The sequence below is a fragment of the Carcharodon carcharias genome, chromosome 16 (genome assembly GCF_017639515.1).
Source record: "Carcharodon carcharias isolate sCarCar2 chromosome 16, sCarCar2.pri, whole genome shotgun sequence".
NCBI classification, from domain to species: domain Eukaryota; kingdom Metazoa; phylum Chordata; class Chondrichthyes; order Lamniformes; family Lamnidae; genus Carcharodon; species Carcharodon carcharias.
This window is the reverse complement of record NC_054482.1, coordinates 33,343,828-33,370,604: the sequence shown is the minus strand read 5'-3', so window position 1 is coordinate 33,370,604 and position 26,777 is coordinate 33,343,828. Positions and strand designations below refer to the sequence as shown.

Below are 26,777 nucleotides of genomic sequence, written 5' to 3'. Positions count from 1 at the left end.
TATTGAATGCCTTTTGAAAATCCAGGTGTACTACATCATCTGGTTCCCTTTATCTACCTACTAGTTACATCCTTGAACACTAATAAATTTGTCAAAAAGGATTTCCCTTTAGTAAAACAATGTTGGACTTATTCCAATCATAATATGCTTTTCTAAGTGCATTGTTAAGACTGCCTTAATAATAGATTCCAGCATTTTCCCCAACAACTGATATTAGGCTGACTGGTCTGTAGTTCTATATTTTCTCTCCCCCACTTTTTTTGAAAGATGGTGTAATATTTGCCAACTTCCAGTCTAATGGGACCATTCCCAAAATGAAGGAATTTTGGAAAATCATAGCAAGCACATCCAGTGCCTGTGCAGCTATCTCTTTTAGAACCCTAGGGTGTAGGCCATCATGTCCTGGGGATTTGTCAGATTTTAGTCTCTTAAGTTTTGCCAGCACTTTTTCTCTGCTAATGTTAATGTTCCTTAATTTCTTTACTCTTTTTAGCCCCTAGATTACCATCTATTTCTGGTATGAAACTTGTGTCTTCTATCGTGAAGTCAGACACAAAATACTTGTGCAATGCATCTGCTATTTCCTCATTCCCCATGATAATTTCTCCTGCCTTTGTTTCTAAGGGGCTAATGTTTACTTCAGCTACTCTCTTCTTCTTGATATAAAAGCTCTTCCAATCTGTTTTTATGTTCCCGGCTAGTTAACTCTCATATTCAATTTTTTTCCCCTTTTTATGAACTTTTTGGTGGCCCTCTGTTGTTTTCTAAAACACTCCCGATTCTCAGACTTGCCATTTTTTTTTTACAACATTGTAAGCCTTTTCTTTTAATCTAATACTAACCTTAACTTCCACGGATGGGTCTTTCTTGCTGAGTCTTGTTTTTCAATGGAATGCATTTTGGTTGAAGATTTTGAATTGTTTCTTTAAATGTTTCCCACTGTCCATTTACCTCCATACCTTTTAGTCTATTTACCCAATTAGCCAAAGCCAGTTTTCCCCTCATACCAATGTAATTGGATTTGTTTAAGTTTAAGATTCATGTTGCGATTGGAATATGTCAATTTCAATCTTAACATGGAATTCAATGGTATTATGATCACTATTTCCCAATAGATCTTTTGCATTATTAATTAACCCTGCTTCATTACATGACACTAGATCTAAGCTTTATCCCTAGTTGGTTCCACAACATATTGCTCCAAGAAACTGTCACAAACATTCTACAAACTCACCTTCTAGACCACTCTTGCCAATTTGATTGTCTCAGTCTGTATGAAGATTAAAGTCTGCCACAGTTATTACATTGCCTTTATTACAAGCTCCAATAATTTCTTGTTTAATGTTCTGGCCAATGGTATAACTACTATTAGGGGGGGTCTATAAACTACTCACACCAGCATTTTCTGGCTCTAAATTCCATCCATATTGATTCTACTTCATGATCTTTTCAGACTGGAGGATGGTAGACAGTGGTATACCCCAAGGTTCTGTGCTAGGACCATGTTTATTTTGATAATTGGGCATTAGAATGCAGAATAAAATTTCAAAATTTGCCGATGTTACCAAACTTGGAGGTACAGCAAATAGTGAGGATGGTGCCAATCAGCTGCAATCAACTGTAGGCAAGCAGAATGGGGAAACAAGTGGCTGATGGAATGCAATACAGAGAAGTGCGAGGTGATGCATTTTGGCAGAAGGGATAAGAAGAAGTAATATAGACTGAATGGCACAGTTCTAAATAACATGCAGGAACAGAGGGGCCTGGGGGTTCACGTGTATCAATCTTTGAAGGTGATAAGACATAGAGGGTAACTAGCAAAGTATGTGGTTTCTTGAGCTTCATATGTAGCAGTATTGAGTACAAAAGCATGGAAGTAATGCTGAACCATTATAAAGCTCTGGTTAGGCTACATCCAGTTCTGGTTAACACACTTTAGGAAGGATGTAAAAGTTTTGAGAGTGTAGAGGAGAGTGACCAGAATGGTTCCACTATGCGGGAATTTAGCTACAAGGTTGGGTTAGAGAAGCTGGGATCGTTCTCCATGAAGCAAAGGAGATCAAGGGGAGATTTATTAGAGGTGTACAAGATTATGACAGGTTTAGATTGGGTAGAAAAAGAAAAGTGTTCCTATTAGCCGAGGACGTTTAAGGTTTGGAGGAAGTGATGGGGGGGTATAGTGAGTAAATGGTGATGTGGTAATGACCAGGAATTTACTGCTTATAAAGGTGATGGAAGTGGCGATGATCAATTATTTGAAATGTAAATTGGATGGGCACTTCAGGGGAATAAACTTGCAGGACTACAGGGATAGAGCAAGGAATGGAACTGACTGGATTGCTCTACAGAGAGCTGACATGGACTTGATAGGCTGAATGCTGTTCCATCCTGACTTGGAAATATATCACTGTTCTTTCACTGTCGCTGGGTCAAAATCCTGGAACTTCCTTCCTAACAGCACTGTGGGTGTACCTACATCAGGTAGACTGCAGCAGTTCAAGAAGGTGGATCACCACTACCTTTTCAAGGATATGAGGGATGGGCAACAGATACTGGCCTAGCCAGCGATGCCCACATCCCATGAAAGATTAAAAAAAATTAAAGTGTGATCAATCGGAGGAAATCAAAGGATTGCGGATGTTGAGAGCAGGAATCAGCCGATTTCAGAGCTACACAGAGGCTAATATTAGCCATAGCAGAGTTTTAACACTGGGCATCTACCTCCATTTATACAGCACCTCTCATACAGTAGAATCACACAGTGCAGAAGAGGCCCTTCAGCCCATCGAGTCTGCAATGACACATGAGAAACACTTGACCTACCTACCTACCTAATCCCATTTACCAGCCCTTGCCCATAGCCTTGAATGTTATGACGTGCCAAGTGCTCATCCAGGTACTTTTTAAAGGATGTGAGGCAACCCGCCTCCACCACCTTCCCAGGCAGTGCATTCCAGACTGTCACCACCCTCTGGATCAAAAAGTTTTTCCTCATGTCCCCCCTAAACCTCCTGCCCCTCACCTTGAACTTGCGTCCCCTCGTGACTGACCCTTCAACTAAGGGGAACAGCTGCTCCCTATCCACCCTGTCCATGCCCCTCATAATCTTGTACACCTTGATCAGGTCACCCCTCAGTCTTCTCTGCTCCAAGTTATCCAAAGCAAAAATAAAAATACCTGGAAAACTCAGCAGATCTGACAGCATCTGTGGAGAGGAACACATTTAATGTTTCGAGCCCGTATGACTCTTCAACAGAACTATCCAACCTCTCTTCATAATTTAAATGTTTCATCCCAGGCAACATCCTGGTGAATCTCCTCTGCACCCCCTCCAGTGCAATCACATCCTTCCTATAATGCGGCGACCAGAACTGCACACAGTACTCTAGCTGTGGCCTCACCAAGGTTCTATACAACTCCAACATGACCTCCTTACTTTTGTAATCTATGCCTCGATTGACAAAGGCAAGTGTCCCAAATGCCTTTTTCACCACCCCACTAACATGCCCCTCCGCCTTCAGAGATCTATAGACACACACGCCAAGGTCCCTTTGTTCCTCAGAACTTCCTAATGTCATGCCGTTCATTGAGTACTTCCTTGTCAAATTACTCCTTCCAACATGTATCACCTCACACTTTTCAGGGTTAAATTCCATGTTCCATAACACTTCAGAGGAACATGATCATCTAAAACTGGATGCTGAGCCAAGGAAGGAGATATTAGGAGAGGTAACTAAAACTTTTAAGGAATGTTTTAAAGGAAGAGAGAGAGGTGGACAGAAAATTACAGAGTATAGGGTCTAGAGGGTTGCAGGCATAGGAGGGGAGGGTGGTGAAAGAAGTTGGGAATGCACAAGAAACCAGAATTAGAGTAATAGAGAGTTTGTCAGGGTGGAGGAGGTTACAGAGGTAAGGAAGAGTGAGACCACAGTGTTATAAATGCAAGATTAATAGTTATAAGTTGGTGTGTGGGGGAGTTGAAATTTGAAGAAGGAACCATGAAAATAGATGTTGTAACAGGGTGGCCAGACCACAGCTCACGAGCCACAAGCAGTTGTTTTAGACATAGTGTGGGGCTCATTCCTTCTGCTCTTTGGAGGGAGGTAAATAGCCCGGTGCAGCTTGTTCAAATTTGCAAATTGGCTTTTGTACAATGATCCAAACAATGATTAAAAACCCAACTAAGCTATCCACAGTAATGAAATCCGTTCAGCTCTTCAGCCCTGTTTAGAGAAAGTTCCTGGTATTATACTGATCAGTCAACTGTAGCATGAATTGTGCCATTCTAACAATTTAATGAATTACACTATGTGTGTAATTTAAATGACAACAAAGGATGCATTTTTCAGATAGCACATTGAGAGGCAAAATCTCACCTGCTGGAAACACAGATTCTATGTTTGTGCGGCCAGAAATGGACAGGAAATTAGCACGTTTTATTCCTAGCTGCTCAGATCACCCACCACAGTGGTGACCAGAAGGGATTGAGGTAGAACTCCAGCACAAGTTATTCTTGAAATCGCAGAATCACAGAGTGCAGAAGAGGCCCATCAAGTCTGCACCGACACATGAGAAACACCTGACCTACCTACCTAATCCCATTTACCAGCACTTGGCCCATAGCCCGTAAACTTGTAAATTTTTATTCTAGTTGCACGCAATATGAATTGCCCCTCGAGTCCAATCAATTTGACATTGACCAGTTCTGCAGAGATCTTTTTCACATGGTGACAAAATACTTGTTGATGATGGGGTGAAATGAAGAAATGTGGGAGGAGGTTTGTGTGGAATTTTATAAGGTGGAATTTAATTTAAGCAAATTAATTGAAAACAGGTAAAATATAATAATTCTGACTTTGAAGCTGTGCTCCATGTGCTTAATGGTTATTGAAGTTAAGAGATAAATACATTTACTTTTTATACTATTTGCACTTAGATTTTGTTAACTATATTTCCTCGCAAAAGTTTGTGCTATAGTAATAATGATGTGTCTGTAAATGTTATCCGTGTCCTGTGACTCCCGAATGTCTGAAGATTATCGTATGTGGCTCTAAGGCTGAAAAAGTTTGTGCTATAGGAATAGAGATAGTGGAAGAAATGTGTCCTTAGCTGGCTTTGTACAAAAAAAAGGGCTAGGGCTGGAGCTCTCTGTAATTTTTAGAGAATGCAGAGTGATCTCGGAATATTAACACTGGCTCCTCTTTGTTTCCTCAGGGACTCGGCATCATTTTCAATGTGGCATTGGCGCTATTGAAGGTAAGGTGGAGCAATGGAATGAAAGCACCAACTTTGCTTGAAATTATGTTGGATTTCTGATTCTTCATCCAAGCCAACTCTGTAACCTATTCACTTGAAATATCTCCTGTTAGCTGTGATGTGAAGTCTATAACCCGCCTGTTATAAATAGGGATTGTCACACCCTCAGACTACACAAAAGAAATTCCGAGAAGAGAACCTTGTTATTGATACTATTAACATTGTCGGGGTGAAGGCTGATGATTTACCCCAGTTTGATGTTCCTTGACCAAACCTGCTATTTGTGGGCTCAGCGCGATTTTGTTTTTCAACATTTTACCTTTTAATGGGAAATTTTCTTTGTGGCGGTCAACAAATTTAGCTGTTAATCTGTGCCATTTATGACAGAAGAAACATAAGTAACAGGGCTGTCTGTATCTCGGGAGAAGACTCTTCATTTCCCACATTATTGACTGGTTTCATCCAGCAGCTGCATCATTCTTCATTGGTGCTGTCCCTGAGAACACTTGCCATGGCTTTCTTCCTCTCCAGTCTACCAATCCTGGGCTACCAATTGGTTATTCCCTCCCATCTGTATCAGTAATTATCATGAGGTTATTCATCATTGTCACATTACACTCTAATTTCACAAATCAGTTGAATACTTTGTTGCCCAGAGATACTGCTAATAAGTTCTGTCCATTCTGCTTTGCTGCATCACTTTCAGCTTTTTGATTAACTTCTATATTTATTTATTACATACATACTGCTACTTATTGGCACCTTGGTAACAAGGCATCCACATAATTTCCCCATCCAGGCTATTGCAACATGACTATCATAGCCCTTAATGCAACAAAGCTTGTTGGAGACATCAAGCCAAGTGTACTCTGCTGTTTGTCTAAAAGTTTCTAGAACAAAGCAGTCCGCTTGATCAGCACTCCACCTTAATCATTCACTCCCTCCATTACCACCACACAGTAGCAGCAGTGTGTACCATCTACAAGATGCACTGTAGCAACTTGCCAGTGCTCCTTCAACAGCACCTGCCAAACCCTCCACCACCTAGAAGGACAGGGGCAGCAGATACATGGGAACACCACCACCTAGACGTTCCCCTCCCAGCCACTCACCATCCTGGCTTGGAAATATATCGCTGTTCCTTCACTTTCACTGGGTCAAAATTCTGGGACTCCCTTCCTAACAGCACTTTGGGTGTACCTACGCCAGACAGACTGCAGTGGTTCAAGTAGGTTCACCACCACCTTCCTGAGGGCAATTACAGATGGGCCATTGACAAGTCAGCGGGTGCACAGCTGATTTTGCTGCGCCCACGCCAACCGGAAAATTTAAGTGGGGCACGGTGACGTTGGGAGTTCCGCCTGATGTCACCGCGCGTCATTTTATGCGTTGGCGAGCAGGCCCCACCCCCCTTCCACCAACTCGCCGACAGGAAAATCCTGCCCCATGTGTATTCACTTTATACATGCAACATCAAATCTATCTAGTATGGACAAAAAAAAATCATGTCACACTTTTCTCACTGACTCAAATAAGCAACTTATGTTCAGTGTTTGATGGGAGAAATTGGGGTTGCTGTTCTTCGAGCAGATTAGATAGAGCTGTTTAAAATCATGAAGGATTTAGATCATCAAAATAAAGAGAAACTGTTTCCAGTGACTGAAGGGTTGACAATTCGAGGGCCCAGGTTAGGATGATTGGCAAAAGAACTTGAGGCAACATGAGGGAAAACAGGAATGCACTTGCCTGATGGTGTGGTGGATACTGAGTCATTCATAACCTTCAAAAGGGAATTAATAATTGAAGGAGGACGAAATTGCAGGGCTACAGAGAAAGAATTGACAAGGACTTAATGGGTTGGATGGCCTCTTCCTGTGCTGTACAATTTTACCATTCTGTGATCAGAAGAATGGAATTACACTAAGTGGAATGTTAAAGAGAATGGGGAGAGATCAGTAGAGTGGGATTAGACTAAGGTACTACAGGGTTGGGATGGAAGCCAGAGAGTGGAATTAGACTTGATGGGTTAATAAAGGGTCTGGGATGAGCAGGGAAATGGGATTAGACTGGTTGAGCTATTTAAAGGGTATGGGGAATGATTCAGAAAGTGGGATTGGCTAGTTAGGATATTGAAAGTTATTGTGGGTGAGCACGAGAATGGGATTTGAAAGAGCAGCAGTAGAAAAATGGGACAAAACTGAGTGGAATATTAAAAAGCTAGGGAGTGTGCATAAGATTTGAATTAGGTTATGTAGGATATTGAAAGTTATGGGGTAGCAAGAGAATGGGATTGGACTTGGGACGGAGGGAGCATGAGAGTGAGTAATTAAATGTTATGTTCTCACTAGAGCGATGGAGGGGCGACTTGATAAAAGTTTACAAAATTCTGAGTGGCATGGACAGGGTAGATAGCCAGAAGCTTTTTCCCAGGGTAAAAGAGTCAATTACTAGGGGACATAGATTTAAGGTGAGAGGTGAAAACTTTAGAGGAGATGTGCGGGGCAAGTTTTTTACGCAGAGGGTAGTGAGTGTCTGGAATTCACTGCCAGAGGAGGTGGTGGAAGCAGGTACGATACTGGTGTTTAAGAGGCAGCTTGACAAATACATGAATAGGATGGGAATAGAGGGATACGGACCCCGGAAGTGCAAAATGTTTTAGTTTGACATGCAATATGATTGGCGCAGGCTTGGAGGGCCAAAGGGCCTGTTCCTGTGCTGTACTTTTCTTTGTTTGTTATGTTCTTATGTTCTTATGAGGAGTGAGCACGGGAGTGGGATATTAAAGGGAGTGAATGTGAGGATGGGTTTGGGCTTGTGGGATGTTAAAGGGTTATGGAGACTGAACAGGAGTGTGAGATTAGACTAAGTGGGATATTAAAAAATGAGGATAGAGCAGGAGATTATTAGACTGGGTAGGATATTATGTGGAATTGGGCATAAGCAGGGCAAGGGATTAACATGGACAGGGTATTGAGCTTGCTGCATCATTCAATATGATCACGGCTGATCTTCTCCCTCAAACCTACTTGCATTATCCCTGTACCCCTTAATTACCTTAAAGTTCAAAAATATATTGACCTCTGTCTTGAATATCCTCCTGGGCAGAGTATCTACAAGTCTCTGGGGTAGAGAATTTAGAAGTCCACAACCTTTTGAGTGGAAAAAAAAATTCTCCTCATCTCAGTCCTAAGTGGCTGACCCCTTCTACTGAGACATTGCTGCCCTGTTCTAGATTCCCCAGCCAGGGAAACACCTTCCCAGCGTGTACCCGGTCAAGCCCTTTAATGTTATGTTTCAATGAGTCACCTCTCATTTTTCTAAACTCCAGGGAACATGAGCCCATTTATTCGATCTCTTCTCATCGGACAATCCCTTCATCCCAGGAATCAGTCTAATGAACATTAAATGCACTCCCTATAGGGCTGGCATATCCTTCCTTAACTAAGGATACTAAAACAGTGGACATAGACCAGGTGTAGTCTCAGCAAGCCTCTGTGCAATTACAGTTAGACTTCTTTACTCTTAGTCCAATGGCTTTGTAGTAACAGCAAACATACATTTGCTTTCCGAATTGCTTGCTGTGCTTGCATATGAACTTTCTGTGATTCATGTACAAGGACACCCAGGTCCCTCTGAATATTAACATTTCCCAGTCATTCACCATTTAAAAATTGTGCTTTTCTATTTTTCACCCCAGAATGGATAATTTCCCATGTACCCATATGACACTCCATCTGCCCACTCACTCAACCTGTCGATATCCCTTTTCAGCCTCTTTGTATCCTCCTCACAACTTCCTTCCCCGCTTAACTTTTTATATTATCAGCAAACTCAGAGGAGGGGATTGAGTGTAATGTACTAAGTCATTAGTATAAATTATCAGTAGCTGAGGCCCAAGCACTAATCCTTGCATTACCCAGCTAATTACAGCCTGCCATCCTGAAAGTGACCAGTTTAATCCATTAGCTAATTCTCAATCCATGCTAATACGTTATCCCTAATCACCTGAATTTCTTGTGTGGTACCTTTTATCAAATGCTTTATGGAAATCCAAATAAACTACATTCACTGGTTCCCCACTATCTCCCCTACTAATTATAACCTCAAAAAGCTCGTTTGTCAAGCATGATTACACTCTCATAAATTTGTTGACTCTGCCTAGTCACCTTGTGTTTCTCTAAGTGCTCTGTTACCATGTCCCTTAGAGATTCCAGCATTTCCCCTGCTATTGATGTCAGGCTAACTGGCCTCCAGATCCCTATTTACTCTGCCTCTCCTTTCTTGAACAGTGGTTAGTGAACAGGAGAATGGGTTTAGAGTGTTTGGGATATCACAGGGTATAGGGAGTGAGTAGGAGAGTGGGATTAGACTAGGTGGGATATTAAAGGGCATGGGAGGGAGTAGGAGGGAGCGGTGTTGGACTGAATAGAATATTAAAGGGAATGGGGAGAGATCAGGAGAGTGAGGTTGAATTGGGTGGGATAATGCCGGGTATGAGAAGCGATATTTAAAGATATGACAAGTGAGCAGGGAACTGGGTTTAGATTAGATAGGACAAGAAAGGGTATGGAGAGAAATCAAATTACATAGGATATTAAAGGGAATGAGGAGAGATCACAGAAGTGGGAGTAGTTTAAGCGAGATATTAAAAAGAATGGAGAGCGAGCAACAGAGTGGGATTAGACTGGGTCATATATTGAAAGGTTTGGAGTGAGCAGGTAAATGGGATTAGACTGGGTCGAATATTGAAAGTTCTGTCGAAGGGTCATGAGGACTCGAAACGTCAACTCTTTTCTTCTCCGCCGATGCTGCCAGACCTGCTGAGTTTTTCCAGGTAATTCTGTTTTTGTTTCGAATATTGAAAGGTTTGGTGTGAGCAGGTAAATGGGATTAGACTGGATTATTAAAAAATTGAGGTTTGCTAGGTGGGATATTAAAGGGTATGGGGAGTAAGCAGGATTGTGGCATTAGACTAAAGGATATTAAAAGGCTAGGGAGCTAGCAGAAGAGTGGTAATGGACTAGATGGAAAATTAAAGGGAGTGAGCAAGAGAGGCATTGGGCAGTGTGCAGGAGAGAGGGATTAGACTGGGCAGGATATTGAAGGGTCTGTAGTGCACAGGAAAGTAGTGTTAGACCCAGTGGGATATTCAAGGTTATTATAAGAAAGCTGGGCTTTGGTATCATGCCAACATATGCCAAGAACCCAAACAAATCCTTAATTCAATCCTTCTTTCATCAAGGAATTGCTTGAGTTTTTACCTGACAATGTGGGTATAGGGAAGAATGATGTCTGACTTAGTTCCAGAAGCTGCTTTATATTTAATCCAGCTGGAATCAAAGGTAAATTAATTTTATTAACGCTTGGTTAGGTTACCCTCAAGCTCAAAGCTCTTCGAAAATCATCCAGGTAGACGCCAAGCCACAGGTCATACACTAGGTCACGTCTACAAGTTAATGTTGAGTTCATGAGCACCTAGTATTTCTATCTGCATCAGTGTAACCAGAATTATCTAGTGGTTGAGTAACGCATTACTTCAAAAAACGTCTAGCTAAGGTTACACAGACGGTCAGTGCTGAATATTAACTACAGCAGTGACCAGATTTTAAGGCTGCATATTGGGTATCCTAAAAGAAATTTCCTTCATAGCTGACACGTTTACAGTTTTGTATAGCCAGTCTACAAAATAGTTCAAGTCTACATGTGACTGATAATGTTCAAATCTTACATGACCTTGATCCTTACAAGTGGCCTGGTTGAACCCATACCTTCTCCAAGACAGCGGGTGTTATCATCTGGAGTGTTGAATTGATGAGCCATTTTTGCTGCAGAATTATCCATGACTATTTTGGCTTCCAACTGAGTCCACCATACGCACACGCACACACCTGAACTGGCTTCACTCTCACTCACTTCAGATACTTATAAAGTTAAGCAACAGTTTTCAGTGCCAACACTTGACTGGCAAATGTTGTGAGATGGTCCTTCTGCCTTGGACTCTAAGCGTGGGACTTGGTTAGTAGAGAGACTATAGACAGCCTCTGATATCTGCTTACCACTTGTTATTAGTATCACATCTAAATAGGTTACAGAGTAGACACATTGCTCCTAGGCATGGTTCCAATCCCTCTCAAGGGAGAGTCTAACACATGACTGATGTCAGTGTTACTACATCATCTTTGTCATACATCAGCATATCCCATGTGTTAAACCTTTATACTACACTACAGACTGACAAGCTAACTCGGTATTTTATTCATCCAAATACATTGTACCCATAAAGGTTCCTTTCTGCATCTACTAGGTAAAAATTGTTGCAGAAGAAAGATACTAAGTGAACTAACAGAGCCTGCTACTTCCATAAAAACTGAGAGGCACAGCTTATTCTCTTCTGAAAAATATTATTACTGACGATTGATTGTCTGACCAACCTGAGGAGCGTGGAGCCCTCTATTTTTATACCTTAATTTTCAGTGGAGCACTCCCTACATTCACTTAACCGATTATGATGGTATTGGTGCCAGAAGATCTCATTCTCCAATGCCCCATCTTCTGTCAATCCGCCTGATAAGTGTGGGGCCCTATGGCTCTCATTGAATCACTGGGGCATGGCTTTCCCCCTAGTGACCACCTCCATATCCACCTTGAGTTTCTTCCACATAAGTGGAGAAATGTTACATCATGATGTTTCATTAGGAGTGACCAAAGTGGTTGGTGGTAATAGCTTCGCAAGCTAGTAAGGGATGCATGTGATCTACACAGATCTTCCTGATGCAATTAACATAGCAGTTCTATATTTCCTTCAGAAACATAGTAAATGATGTTATGATGCATTAAATCAGGGCAGGATCAGAACACTTGAGGATTTCACTAAAGGGTGGATGTAGAGAGAATATTTCTACTTGTAGCTAAATCCAGAACAAGAGGTTATAATAGGGACAAACAAATGAAATAAATAAAAAGGTAATTACTGTACAGAGTGGTGAGAATCCAGAACTCATTGACATATGAAGTGATTGAAGCAAGTAGCCTTAAGACTGTTGCAATCTCGGCATCATGAACCAAAATAACTAAATTTGCCAAATGACCTCCCCAAATTAAGAAATTTCCTTTTTTATTCATTCACAGGATGTGGGCTTCACTGGCTGGACCAGCATTTATTGCCCATCCCTAGTTGCCCTTGAGAAGGTGCTGGTGAGCTGCCTTCTTGAACCGCTGCAGTCCATGTGGTGTAGGTACATCCACAGTGCTGTTGGGGAGGGAGTGCCAGGATTTTGACCCAATGACAGTGAAGGAATGGCGATATATTTCCAAGTCAGGATTTCACTTTTTGTAACTTCAGCACAAATCAGAACCTACGTGAATTAAACATGAATTAACAGACAAATGACACTTCAAATAAAAAAGTTGATTTCACTTTAAAAGGTCAATATAACAAAGATAGGTCTTACACTACTACGAGCACCTGCATCACCCTTCGCACACGTGGCACCACATGTCGTTCCAAAATTTGACCTCTGATATGTAGGATCTCTCACTTTCCAGCTCAATCGATTCAGTCTCGAGTCGCGTTCACCTGCAGCTGTATTCCATCTGAGGTCCCCGTAAATGACTTACTCCAACGAGGCACACATCTGTGAACCCTCTCTCACTTGGGTCACATCAGTTCTGATGGTTTAGCTTTCCAGAGTTCCTTTTCAACCGACCAACCAAAAACACCCGATTCATGATCAGCTCCTCTGATACAAACTCTCAGCTCTCTCGCATGCCTGAGTTATTCGCACTGCTTTTAGGATTTGGTCTCTTTCAGCTGTTATATCCAGGGTCGCCAGGTCATATAGACCAGTATTTCCTATTATACAAGAAAATTACAATTGATCCCTTTATGATTGATGGAAACTTTTTTCAAACGTTTTTCAAAACAATTGCAGATTCCCTAAATACTTTAAAGTAACTACAAATTTTCCTTACTTTTACTGCTTCTGGGTCAAAGGTCATCACAACTTTCATAGACCAGTTCAGCTGAATGTTCACCAAAATGATACCAGAGCTAAAAGGATTAAATTAAGGACAAGTTACATAAATTCGATTCATATTCCTTGAATATACAAGATTAAAGATGATCTGATTGAGGTGTTTAAGATGATTAAATGATTTAATAGAGTAGATGGAGAGAAACTATTTCCTATGGTGGCAGAGCCCAAAAGAAGGGAGCATAAGCTTAAAATTAGAGCTAGGCTGTTAGCAGGAAGCATTTCTTCACACAAAAGGCAGTGGAAATCTGGTACATGCTCTCCCAATAAACTGTTGAGACTGGGGATCAAATTAAAATTTCAAAACTAAGTGACAGATTTTTGTTGGATAAGGGTAATAAGGGCTACAGAACCAAGATGGAGTTAAGATATAAAACAGCCATGATCTGATAGAATGCTGGAATAGGCTTCGGGGCTGAATGGCCTCTTCCTCTTGTTGTGAATGGCTTGTTTCTGTGCCATAGATTTTGTAATCTCCTTTGCCTTTGAGTATCTCCTTTCTAAAGACTGGAATTTTCACCAAAGCTTTTTTTTTCAGTGTGATTGATCTGTGATTTCTTATTTTTTTTAATTTATTCATGGGATGTGGGCATCTCTGGCTAGGCCAGCATTTATTTCCCATCCTGAATTGCCCTTGTTCAGAGGCAATTAAGATTCAACCACATTGTTGTGAGTCTGGAGTCACATGTAGGCCAGACCAGGAAAGGATGGCGGATTTCCCTCTCTAAAGGGCATTAGTGAACCAGATGGGTTTTTACAACAAACATTTCATGGTCATCATTAGACTTTTAATTCCAGCTTTTTATTGAATTCAAATTCCACCCAAGAATTTGGCAGGATTTGAACCCAGATTCCCAGAACATTACCCTGGGTCTCTGAATTACTAGTCCAGCGACAATACCACTACGCCATCGCCTCCCCAATTATTTGGATAAATGCATCGAGGCTACAGGTTTGAGACGGGCCTGCAACATCTGATCTATTTTCATTCCACTAGGAGATTGGAACCAGTAAATTTACCCAATAAGTTGCGTGGAGAACTGGACAAACACCTTTAAACTACAAAATTCATGGCATGAATGGGTCTTTTTCTGGTTAGCAGGATATGACAAGAGGTGTGCACAGGAATCAGTGCTGGGGACTCAACATTTTTCAGTTTATATAAATGACTTGGATGAAGGGACTGAAGGTATGGTTGCTAAATTTGCTGACGACACAGAGATAGGTGGGAAAGTAAATTGTGAAGAGGACGTAAGGCGGCTAAAATGACATAGATGGGTTAAGTGAGTGGGCAAAGACCTGGCAAATGTGAAATTGTCCATTTTGGCGGGAAGAACAGAAGAGAAGCATATTATCTAAATGGAGAGGGATTGCAGAGCTCTGAGATCCAGAGGGATTTGGGTGTCCTAGTGCATGAATCACAAAAGACTAGTATGTAGTACAGCAAGTAATTATGAAAGCTAATGGAATGTTGTCAATTATTGTGAGGGGAATTGATTACAAAAATAGGGAGGTTATGCTTCTGTTGTACAGGACATTGGTGAGACCACAGCTGGAGTACCGTGTACAGTACTGGCCTCCTTATTTAAGGAAAGATGTAAATGCATTAGAAGCAGTTCAGAGAAGGTTTACTAGACTAATACCAGGAATGGGCATCCAAAACAAAAACAGAATGACCTGGAAAAACTCAGCAGGTCTGGCAGCATCGATGGAGAAGAAAAGAGTTGACGTTTCGAGTCCTCGTGACCCTTCAACAGAACTGATTTTTCTTTACAAGGAGAGGGTTGAAATATAAACTGGTTCAAGGTGGTGGGGTGGGGGGGGGGGGGTGGGGGGGAGAGAAGTGGAGGGGGGGGTGTTGTTGTAAGGACAAGCAAGCAGTGATAGGAGCAGATCATCAAAAGATGTCACAGACAAAAGAACAAAAGAGCACAGAAGTGTTAAAGTTGGTGATATTATCTAAACAAATGTGCTAATTAAGAATGGATGGTAGGGCACTCAAGGTATAGCTCTAGTGGGGGTGGGGGGGCATAAAAGATTTTAAAATAATGGAAATAGGTGGGAAAAGAAAAATCTATATAAATTATTGGAAAAAAAAAACAAAAGGAAGGGGGAAGAAACAGAAAGGGGGTGGGGATGGAGGAGGGTGCTCAGACCTAAAGTTGTTGAATTCAATATTCAGTCCGGAAGGCTGTAAAGTGCCTAGTTGGAAGATGAGGTGCTGTTCCTCCAGTTTGCGTTGGGCTTCACTGGAACAATGCAGCAAGGCCAAGGATAGACATGTGGGCAAGAGAGCAGGGTGGAGTGTTAAACTGGCAAGCGACAGGGAGGTTTGGGTCATTCTTGCGGACAGACCGCAGGTGTTCTGCAAAGCGGTCGCCCAGTTTACGTTTGGTCTCTCCAATGTAGAGGAGACCGCATTGGGAGCAAAGAATACAGTAGACTAAGTTGGGGGAAATGCAAGTGAAATGCTGCTTCACTTGAAAGGAGTGTTTGGGCCCTTGGACGGTGAAGAGAGAGGAAGTGAAGGGGCAGGTGTTACATCTTTTGCGCGGGCATGGGAAGGTGCCATAGGTGGGGGTTGAGGAGTAGGGGGTGATGGAGGAGTAGACCAAGGTGTCCCGGAGGGAACGATCCCTATGGAATGCCGACAGGGGGGGTGAAGGGAAGATGTGTTTGGTGGTGGCATCATGCTGGAGTTGGCGGAAATGGCGGAGGATGACCCTTTGAATGCGGAGGCTGGTGTGGTGATAAGTGAGGACAAGGGGGACCCTATCATGTTTCTGGGAGGGAGGAGAAGGCATGAGGGCAGATGCACAGATGATAGGCCGGACACGGTTGAGGGCCCTGTCAACGACCGTGGGTGGAAAACCTCGGTTAAGGAAGAAGGAGGACATGTCAGAGGAACTGTTTTTGAAGGTAGCATCATTGGAACAGATGCGACGGTGGCGAAGGAACTGAGAGAATGGGATGGAGTCTTTACAGGAAGCGGGGTGTGAGGTGCTGTAGCCGAGGTAGCTGTGGGAGTCGGTGAGTTTGTAATAGATATTGGTGGACAGGCTATCACCAGAGTTTGAGACAGAGGTCAAGGAAGGGAAGGGAAGTGTCAGAGATGGACGACGTGAAAATGATGGAGGGGTGGAGATTGGAAGCAAAATTAATAAATTTTTCCATGTCCCAACGAGAGCACGAAGCAGCACCGAAGTAATCTTCGATGTACCGGAGAAAGAGTTGTGGAAGGGGGCTGGAGTAGGACTGGAACAAGGAATGTTCCACATACCCCATAAAGAGACAGGCATAGCTGGGGCCCATAGCTACCTCGACTACAACTCCTCACACGCCGCTTCCTGTAAGGACTCCGTCCCATTCTCTCAGTTCCTTCGCCTCCGTCGCATCTGTTCTGATGATGCCACCTTCAAAAACAGTTCCTCTGACATGTTCTCCTTCTTCCTTAACCGTGGTTTTCCACCCACAGTTGTTGACAGGGCCGTCAACCGTGTCCGGCCCATCTCCCATGCATCTGCCCTCACGCTTTCTCCTCCTTCCCAGAAACATGATAGGTTCCCCCTTGTCCTCACTTATCACCCCATCAGCCTCCGCATTTAAAGCATCATCCTCCGCCATTTCCGCCAACTCCACCATGATGCCACCACCAAACACATCTTCCCTCCACCCCCCCGTCGGCATTCCGTAGGGATCGTTCCCTCTGGGACACCCTGGTCCAATCCTCCATCACCCCCTACTCCTCAACCCCCACCTATGGCACCTTCCCATGCCCACGCAAAAGATGTAACACCTGCCCCTTCACTTCCTCTCTCCTCACCGTCCAAGGGCCCAAACACTCCTTTCAAGTGAAGCAGCATTTCACTTGCATTTCCCCCAACTTAGTCTACTGTATTCTTTGCTCCCAATGCGGTCTCCTCTACATTGGAGAGACCAAACGTAAACTGGGCGACCGCTTTGCAGAACACCTGCGGACTGTCCGCAAGAATGACCCAAACCTCCCCTTCGCTTGCCATTTTAACACTCCACCCTGCTCTCTTGCCCATATGTCTGTCCTTGGCTTGCTGCATTGTTCCAGTGAAGCCCAACGCAAACTGGAGGAACAACACCTCATCTTCCGACTAGGCTCTTTACAGCCTTCCGGACTGAATATTGAATTCAACAACTTTAGGTCTTGAGCTCCCTCCTCCATCCCCACCCCCTTTCTGTTTCTTCCCCTTCCTTTTGTTTTTTTTTCCAATAATTTATATAGATTTTTCTTTTCCCACCTATTTCCATTATTTTAAAATCTTTTATGCTCCCCCACCCCCACTAGAGCTATACCTTGAGTGTCCTACCATCCATTCTTAATTAGCACATTTGTTTAGATAATATCACCAACTTCAACACCTCTGTGTTCTTTTGTCTGTGACATCTTTTGATGATCTGCTCCTATCACTGCTTGCTTGTGCCTACAACAACACCCCCCCCTCCACTTCTCTCCCCCCCGACCTTAAACCAGCTTATATTTCAACTCTGTCCTTGTAAAGAAAAATCAGTTCTGTTGAAGGGTCATGAGGACTCGAAACGTCAACTCTTTTCTTCTCTGCCGATGCTGCCAGACCTGCTGAGTTTTTCCAGGTAATTCTGTTTTTGTTTTGGATTTCCAGCATCCGCAGTTTTTTGTTTTTATCCCCAGGAATGGGCATGTTACCTTATGAGAAAAGATTGGACAGGTTAGGTTTGTATCCGCTGGAGTTTAGAATAGTAAGAGGCGACTTGATCGAAACCTTAAAGATCTTGAGGGGCCTTGACAGGGTGGATGTGGAGAGGATGTTTCCTCTTGTAGGAGAATCTAGAACTAGGGGTCACTGTTTAAAAACAAGGGGTTGCTCATATAAGACAGATGAGGAGAATTTTTTCTCTGAGGGTCGTGAGTCTTTGGGAACTCTTTTCCTCAAAAGGCGGTGGAAGCAGAGTCTTTGAATCTTTTTAAGGCAGAATTAGACAGATTCTTGATTAATAAGGGGGTGAAAGGTTATCGGGGGTAGGCAGGAATGTGGGGATGAGATTACAATCAGATCAGCCATGATCTTATTGAATGGCGGAGCAGGCTCGAGGGGCCGAGTGGCCTACTCCTGCTTCTCATTTGTATGTTTGTGTAGGAACAGCATTCTCCATACTCTTATCCTTCCACCAGCCTTTCTGCATTTTAGGAGCCTGAGATTTCCTGTTTCTTGTTTCCTGTCACTCCTTAACTTGTGCTGTCTTTAATTGTCTCTTGCCCTTTCAGTGACACGCAATCATAGATGCAGGGTATTGGGTCCATGCTCGGGTGCATAAGGTGGAACTCTTTACATAAACTTGTTTCTTCCCTACCTACCTAATTGACTCCTGATGCATAGCTCCTTTATTCAGTTCCCTGCACCTCTGGTTCCTTGGCCAGTCCCTGCTGCTCCGAATTTACCCTGTCCCTCATTTGGATAGAATGTGCAATCCAGCAGACCCTTAGGTGTCTTAACCTCTGCAACTCTACCTCGTGATATGTCCTTTTATACAGTTCTAGTCAAGCATATCCTTTCATACAAAGAGTTTTTTTTACAAATTTCCAGATGGTTGTCAAGCAAAGTCATTGTATTTTTTCTTGACTCTCTTATCTGTCTCACCATTGTTCCTAAAGTTAGTGGTTTTACTGCTGTTTTCTTGGGACCATTGTTCTGCTATCTTTCTGGAGTCTGACAGACAGATTGTAACTGTCTTGTGGTTTGAGGTGTCTAAGTTCAGTGATTGTGTTAAGCGAGTAATATTCCATTTTAAGTAAAAGCATTCAAGAATGATTCTTGATGTAGGATGGTTAATATGACCAAGCAAGATATCAATTGTATGATCAGCCCCAGTATTCTTACAGGCTCGCCACCTTGAGGGTGAAGAACAATTCCTGATCTCTCCCCTGCGTAATCAATTATGGTAATTTATGTTCATACATTTGGCATTGCCGTGAAATGGCTGTCCCACATGCTTAAGCCAACATATCAAGAAAGTAAAAACAATTCACTCACTGGCACTGTTACAAAGCACCTGGAGGCTATTTGATATAATGGGCGCATTCCCACATTATAGATTATTTCCCACCACTTGATCCCTTAATCTTTCTTGTTGCTAAACTGCCTTGTTGTCCTGCTTCATTTCTGCCAGGCACTGTGTGGATACCTGCATTTGGTTCAGCTTTAGGGACAGTGAAAGAATTGAGTGCCAGCCCACATGGCCTCTGACTGCAGTGAAATGTTGATCTGTTTCTCAGTTACATTGTGGATTTGGACCGGTATAGGATGTGGTCTCGCACCCATGTAATTTTGGTAGGGATCAGGCAGAAGGAAGGACTAATTATTTGGAACAGGTCACACCTCCATGTGCAAAGTTAGGAGCACAGGTGGTAACGTGATATCTACTCTTATTCTGATAAGCCGACTTTGTCCTTCTCCAATGACTGGTCACTCGAAAGGTGCATTCTGGACACTCTTCACCTATCCTGGACCCACACAGTGATACATTCTTTTGAAGCATAGCACAACACCAAATGATTCAATCATCATCCAAAGGATAAATTTAATCCCTTACAGGCACCTTCTCCTATTGCTCTCATTGACTCTGGACTGTAAACACTTCCATAGCTTTTCCATTATTATGTGGTATGGTCAATAGTAGGAGCAGAGCCATCGTTCCCTAGGTGTTATTACAAAATTTCCTAACCATATCCTACATGCTTAAGCTTGTTGTAATTCACTTCAGTCTAGCTATTAGCAGTAAGGGGCACTCAAAGAGACAGGCGACTATGTCGGAATGAGACAGAGACTGAATGAGTAGTGAATTAGGTTCACGTGGTAAGTTCTGGTAAGGGCTTTTCACGTTTTAACTGTAGATTAAGAATAAAGATCTGACATAGTAGTAACCTTCAAGTAAGTTAGCTTAGCTTGGTAAACAGAGAACTGCCTGGAGTGGCAGTTATCTTTGAATCACCTGAAAGCAATTGGTTCAAGTGGTGTTAGTTACCGTAGCAGGAAGCTAAACTAGCTAGAGGGTTTGGCAGGCTTTTCAAACCGCACGATCAGTAAGGGGTGCACGAGGAGACAGGCAGCTATGCGGCAGTGAGACGGAGACAGAGTGAATAGTGAATTAGGTTCACGTGGGAATTTGGTGCACAGGGAAGGAGGTGTTGTATACATAGGAATTATTTTAAGTTAATTAAGTGAGTAATTAAATTAAGTTAGCTAAATAACATAAGTAACAATGGGAGGACAGGTCTTCTGCTGCAGCTGTGGAATATGGGAACTTTTGGCTGCCAAGGCGATCCAGGACAAACATGTCTACAGAAAATGTATGGAGCTGGAGGAATTTCAGATCAGGATTGTTGATCTGGAAGCCGAACTGTAGACACTGTGCAACATAAGGGAGGAGGAGAAATACCTGGACACCTTGCTCCATAAGAGGGTCATGCCTGTTAAAACAGGGTGGCCTGTTTTGGTCAGCAGTGAGGGACAGGAGGATGTGACCATGAGTGAGGCAGGTAAAGGAACTGAGCAGACAGTCATGGAGGCTCCTCAGACTTTGCAATTGTCGAACAGGTTCGAGGCGCTCACAACCTGTGTGGATGAAGATGAGGTCTGCAAGGTGGATGAGCTAGCTGGCCATGGCACCTTGGTACAGGAAGCCATTCATGCAAGGTGAGCAAACAGGAATGTAGTAGTATTAGGGGTTAGTATATTGAACTGGATTGACACTGTTCTCTGCAGCGAAGAGTGAGAGTCCAGGAATAAGTGTTGCCTGCCCGGTGCCAGGATTTGGGACATCTGCTCAGGGCTGGAGAGGAACTTGCAGTGGGAGGGGAAGGATCCAGTTGTCATGGCCCATGTGGGTACCAAGGACATAGGCAGGTCCTGGAAGGAGGTTCTGCATAGCCAATATGAGAAGCTAGGTACCAAATTAAGAAGCAGAACCTGAAAGGTAATTTTCTCTGGATTATTACCTGAGCCACATGCAAATTGGCATAGAGTAAATAAGATTCGAGAGATGATTTGTGTGCCTCAAAGACTGGTGTGGGAGAAGTGAGTTCCAGTTCATGGGGCACTGGCACCAGTAGTGGAGATAGTGGGGTCTGTACCATTGGGCTGGTTTACACCTGAATCGTGCTGGGATGAATGTTCTTGCAAATCGCATAACTAGGGAAGTAGAGAGGACTTTAAACTAAACAAAGAGGTGAGGGATCAAGCTTGGGTAGATATGGCAAATCAAGGGGTAGATTCAATGTGGGAGACCCTAATAGTTATATCTCTGTCCCTTCCTGCTAAACTATAAAACCTAAGAATACACCAATAGTCAATACTAGATGTTACAAAGGTAACAAGACAAAACTAAAGGCTCTGTACCTGAATGCACGTAACATTCATAATAAAGCTAATTAATTGATAGCGCACATTGAATTAAGTAAATACGATCTGATAGCCATTACGGAGATGTGGCTGCAGGGTGACCAGGATTGGGTCCTGATTATTGAGCGGTATATGATATTTGAGAAGAATAGGAAGCTAGGTAAAGGTGGAGGGGTAGAACTGTTGATCAAGGATGGCATTGGTGCAATAGCTAGAGGTGATCTTGATTCAGGAGATCAGTGTGTAGAATCGGTTTGGGTGGAGATGAGGAATAGTAGGGGAAAGAAGTCACTAGTGAGAGTGGTCCACAGGCCCCCTAACAGTAACTACAATGTAGGACAAAGTATACAAGAAGAAATATTGGGTGCTTGTGATAAAGGGACAGCAATAATCATGGGTGATTTTAATCTACATATAAACTAGAAAAATCAAATTGGCAGAAGTAGCCTGGATGATTTTTGAATATCTCTATCAAATCTCGTCTCAGCCTTCTTTTTTGTAAAGAATACAGTCCTAACTTCTCCAATCTGTCTTCATAACTGAAGCTCTTCATCCCTGGAACTGTTCTTGTAAATCTTTTCTGCACTCTCTCCAATGCCTTCACATCCTTCTTAAAGTGTGACACCCAGAACTGGACACACTGCTCCAGCTGAGGCCGAACTAGTGACTTGTAAAGTTCAACACAATTCCCTTGCTCTTGTATTCTATGCCCCTTTATAGCTGTACCCCCTATTTTATACTCTCTGTATATATTCTTTCTACCAAAATGAACCATTTCACATTTCTCTGCATTGAACTTCATCTGCTACCTGTCCGCTCATTCCACCACCTTGTATATTTCCTTCTTGAAGTCCTGCACTGTCTTCCTCAGTTCACAATGCTTCAGAGTTTTGTATCATCTGCAAACTTTGAAATTGTGCCCTGTACACCAAGATCTAGGTCATTAATATATGTCAGATGCATATCAAATCATTTGGTTCTGAGATTTCAGAGTAAATGCCACGTTAGTGAAAGAAGAAAAGAATAATAGGAGCAATCCTGACACTGCAGAATATACTGATGTGCAAGGAAAACCCTGCTAGGTGCAGACACCTATTGCACAGCATAAACTGGTTACCAGATGTTGGGAGATGGCTATATCCCCCGGGATAATCACAATACATGGGGGTTTAAAAAGAAAGTTCTCGTGATAGTGATGAACAAACTTCAAACAGCAGCCACAAAACCAGGAGCTTTGATCATCAGGTTTAGTTCTATGTGCCACATTTACCTAGGGATTGAGAATAAAGGAGAGCACTGAGTGTTGGAGAGGCTGGAACACTGAACAATGGGTGCCTGACTGTTAGCTGTGCTGTGTAGCTTCAGCAGAGATAACAGTCTGCAGGGGTTGGTCAGCATGTCAAAGGAGTGAGCCAGCTGGGAGTTGAGGTGGCTCAGTACAACCCTCTCCATTCCCAGACAGTTCCCGTGAGGCATGGGCTTGCATGCTCATTCACTGGCTTCCTCATTACACATTCACAGCAACGCTGAGAACAGCAGCCGTCACGTTTCCAGCCAGAGGCGATGAGCTCACCGACTACATTAGCAGGAGCAGCTCTGCCTCGGCTCCTCGGCGTGGATCTCAAACGCGCTGTCATTTTTTTCACCAGCGACACAATGCCGATAAGCCTGTGCTCGGTGCTAACTCGGTGGTAGGGGCAAGGCTGCTGAATTAACAAACCCCCCACCCCCCCCTCCCATTGCCCGCACTTTCTCCTGTTCGCTCTGACTCCTGAACCAGCAAACTGGATCCGTCCTGCTTCCTCCTGACAGAAGAGGGGCTTCCCTGTTCCGCCCCTTCCCTCTCGGCCGTGCAGAACCCTCGCTCCAAAGCCCAAGAAACACAGGATGATGGCCACAAGATGGTGAACGAGTATGCCTGCCGGCTGCTGGAGCTGCTAGGGATGGGTCATCGCTTGTTTGTACCTCGGCTGCTGCCGGTGAGCATCTTTTCTCTGAGAGGTTGAGGCTGGGGGTGGGGTGGGGGGAGGTGGGTGGACTGACAGGAAGGCAGAGGCCTGCAGCCTGGAATTAATGACGTTTGCTGAGAGTTATTGAGCTATTGATGGCTGCCTGTGGGTGGCCCTCAATCATTAAAAACAGTCAGGTCCTTAAGGCTGCAAGCACCAGTTTGTGTGCAGTCAAAAGCATTCAGAAATCTTTGCATCTTTCCTTGTCGTGCACATTATGCTGCCTTAATTATTGAGCTGCTGTTTTATTTTAAAAATTGGCACAACTTGTATAACGGTACACTTGTCTCTGCCTGAGCAGGTGCTGGCTCCTTAGCTGATATTCCTGAAGGCTGTGTTGATTCCCTGCTCTCCCATGCAATTCTTAAAGCACAGAAGTTTATCTTTGTACCTTTGTGTTTGCGAGGGTTTTGACAGTGCATGCACTGAGCAAGTAGCCTCGTGCACATATGAGCAACCATATCATTTTGGATTTGCCTTTGCTTTCATTCAGTGTGTTAATTAATGAGGCAATTGCTGTATTGTGGAGTCGTGCGAGGGCACATTGCTCCTGTTTGTGAATGGGGTGTGGTACTGCCACTGGCATTAAAGCTGGCAGGTTGGGGATTCACCTTGTGCTGGACGTGGGTTGTACTTCTAACCTCAGGTGGCACTGGTGGGATACTCGACCCTCCCTGATCTCCATCTTTCTTCTTCAGTAATTTGAGTTATCACTGTTTTTAAAAACTAAAACCTGATTGAAATAGCAGCTAAGCACTCTGCTCTCTGGACCTCCCTCGACCTGCAGTTTGCAGTCCTTTTAGTGCAACAGGCATTGTTAACTCTAAAGCTAATGACATACCTGTCAGAGGCGGGGACATAGAACCACCGAGCACTGACCTGACTCATCCACAGCAAGATATTGGCTATGTGCAGCCCTCCACCCATGTTTTTATAATCTTGATTTCCCAAATCCATGACTAATTACTTTCTGTCAATTGATGCAAATGGGTACTTTACTGCACAATTATTAGACTGGGGTTTAATCCCATCGGCTCAGGGGAGGGGTGGTTAATTGTGAGATCCAGTTGGCTCAGGTAGTGGAGCAATTGTGAAATGTCCTTGGCCCGGGGTGGGGGGGGGGGGGTGGTAATTGTGGAATGTCCATGGCCCAGGGAGGGGAGGTAATTGTGCAATGTCCATGGCCCAGGGAGGGGAGGTAATTGTGGAATGTCCATGGCCCAGGGAGGGGGTAATTGTGGAATGTCCATGGCCCAGGGAGGGAGGGTAATTGTGGAATGTCCGTAGTCCAGGGAGGGGATAATTGTGGAATGTCCATGGCCCAGGAAGGGAGGTTAATTGTGGAATGTCCATGGCCCAGGAAGGGAGGTTAATTGTGGAATGTCCATGGCCCAGGGAGGGAGGGTAATTGTGGAATGTCCGTTGTCCAGGGAGGGGATAATTGTGGACTGTCCGTTGTCCAGGGAGGGGATAATTGTGGACTGTCCATTGTCCAGGGAGGGGATAATTGTGGAATGTCCATGGCCTAGGAAGGGAGGTTAATTGTGGAATGTCCATGGCCCATGTAGGGTGTAATTGTGAAATGTCCATGGCCCAGAGGTGTGGGGGGGGGGTGGTAATTGTGGAATCCTGTCAGCTCAGGGAGGGGTTGTAATTGTGGAATCCTGTCAGCTCAGGGAGGGGTTGTAATTGTGGAATCCTGTCAGCTCAGGGAGGGGCTGTAATTGTGTAACCCTGTCAGCTCAGGGAGTGGGGTAATTGTGGAATCCTGTCAACTCAGGTAGGGGGGTAATTGTGGAATCCTGTCAGCTCAAGGAGGGGTGTAATTGTGTAACCCTGTCAGCTCAGTAGGGGGGTAATTGTGTAACCCTGTCAGCTCAGTAGGGGGGTAATTGTGTAACCCTGTCAGCTCAGGGAGGTGGGTAATTGTGGAATCCTGTCAGCTCAGGGAGGGGGGGTAATTGTGGAATCCTGTCAGCTCAGGGAGGGGGGGTAATTGTGGAATCCTGTCAGCTCAGGGAGGGGGGTAATTGTGGAATCCTGTCAGCTCAAGGAGGGGGGTAATTGTGGAATCCTGTCAGCTCAGGGAGGGGGATAATTGTGGAATCCTGTCAGCTCGGAGGGGGGTAATTGTGGAATCCTGTCAGCTCAGGGAGGGGAGGGGTTAATTGTGGAATCCTGTCAGCTCAGGGAGGGGGATAATTGTGGAATCCTGTCAGCTCAGGGAAGGGGGTAATTGTGTAACCCTGTCAGCTCAGGGAGTGGGGTAATTGTGGAATCCTGTCAGCTCAAGGAGGGGGGTAATTGTGGAATCCTGTCAGCTCAGGGAGGGGAGGGTGTAATTGTGGAATCCTGTCAGCTCAGGGAGGGGAGGGGGTAATTGTGGAATCCTGTCAGCTCAGGGAGGGGGATAATTGTGGAATCCTGTCAGCTCAGGGAGGGGGGTAATTGTGGAATCCTGTCAGCTCGGAGGGGGGTAATTGTGGAATCCTGTCAGCTCAGGGATGGGGGGTAATTGTGGAATCCTGTCAGCTCAGGGATGGGGGGTAATTGTGGAATCCTGTCAGCTCAGGGAGGGGGGGTAATTGTGGAATCCTGTCAGCTCCGGGAGGGGGGTAATTGTGGAATCCTGTCAGCTCAGGGAGGGAGGGTAATTGTGGAATCCTGTCAGCTCAAGGAGGGGAGTAATTGTGGAGCATCCTTGGCTCAGGTATTGGGGTAGTTGTGTGGGCTCAGGGTGGTAGGGGATAGATGTGGGATTCCGTCGGCTTGGGGGGGAGGGTAATTGTGGGGTCCATCTGCCTGGGAAGGGGGTTGGTGGTAATTGTGGGATCCTGTTTGATGAGGGGTTGCTCTGTAGTGGAGCTCTGCCAACTTGTGGATTCAAGTCCCACTTCAGGGACTTGAGCACATAATCCAGACTGAAACTCAACTTTAGCAATGAGGGAGTGTAGCACTATTGAAGGTAACTTGTTATAAGACCATAAGAAATAGGAGCGTGGGGCAAGCTGTTCGGTCCATCAAGCCTGCTCCGCCATTCAATAAGATCATAGCCAATCTGATTGTGGCCT

At 44.1% G+C, this 26,777-nt stretch overlaps 1 protein-coding gene across 5 annotated transcripts in view; it reads left to right on the top strand.

The window, feature by feature from the left end:
• rabgap1l (RAB GTPase activating protein 1-like) overlaps nt 1-26,777 on the top strand; it is a 530,937-nt gene that overhangs the window by 411,733 nt on the left and 92,427 nt on the right. For all 5 annotated transcript variants that reach the window (XM_041207937.1, XM_041207935.1, XM_041207939.1 and 2 more), the window contains one exon: nt 5,215-5,256. In XM_041207937.1, the coding sequence (XP_041063871.1) occupies nt 5,215-5,256 (42 nt within the window). The remainder of the gene's footprint in view (nt 1-5,214; nt 5,257-26,777) is intronic.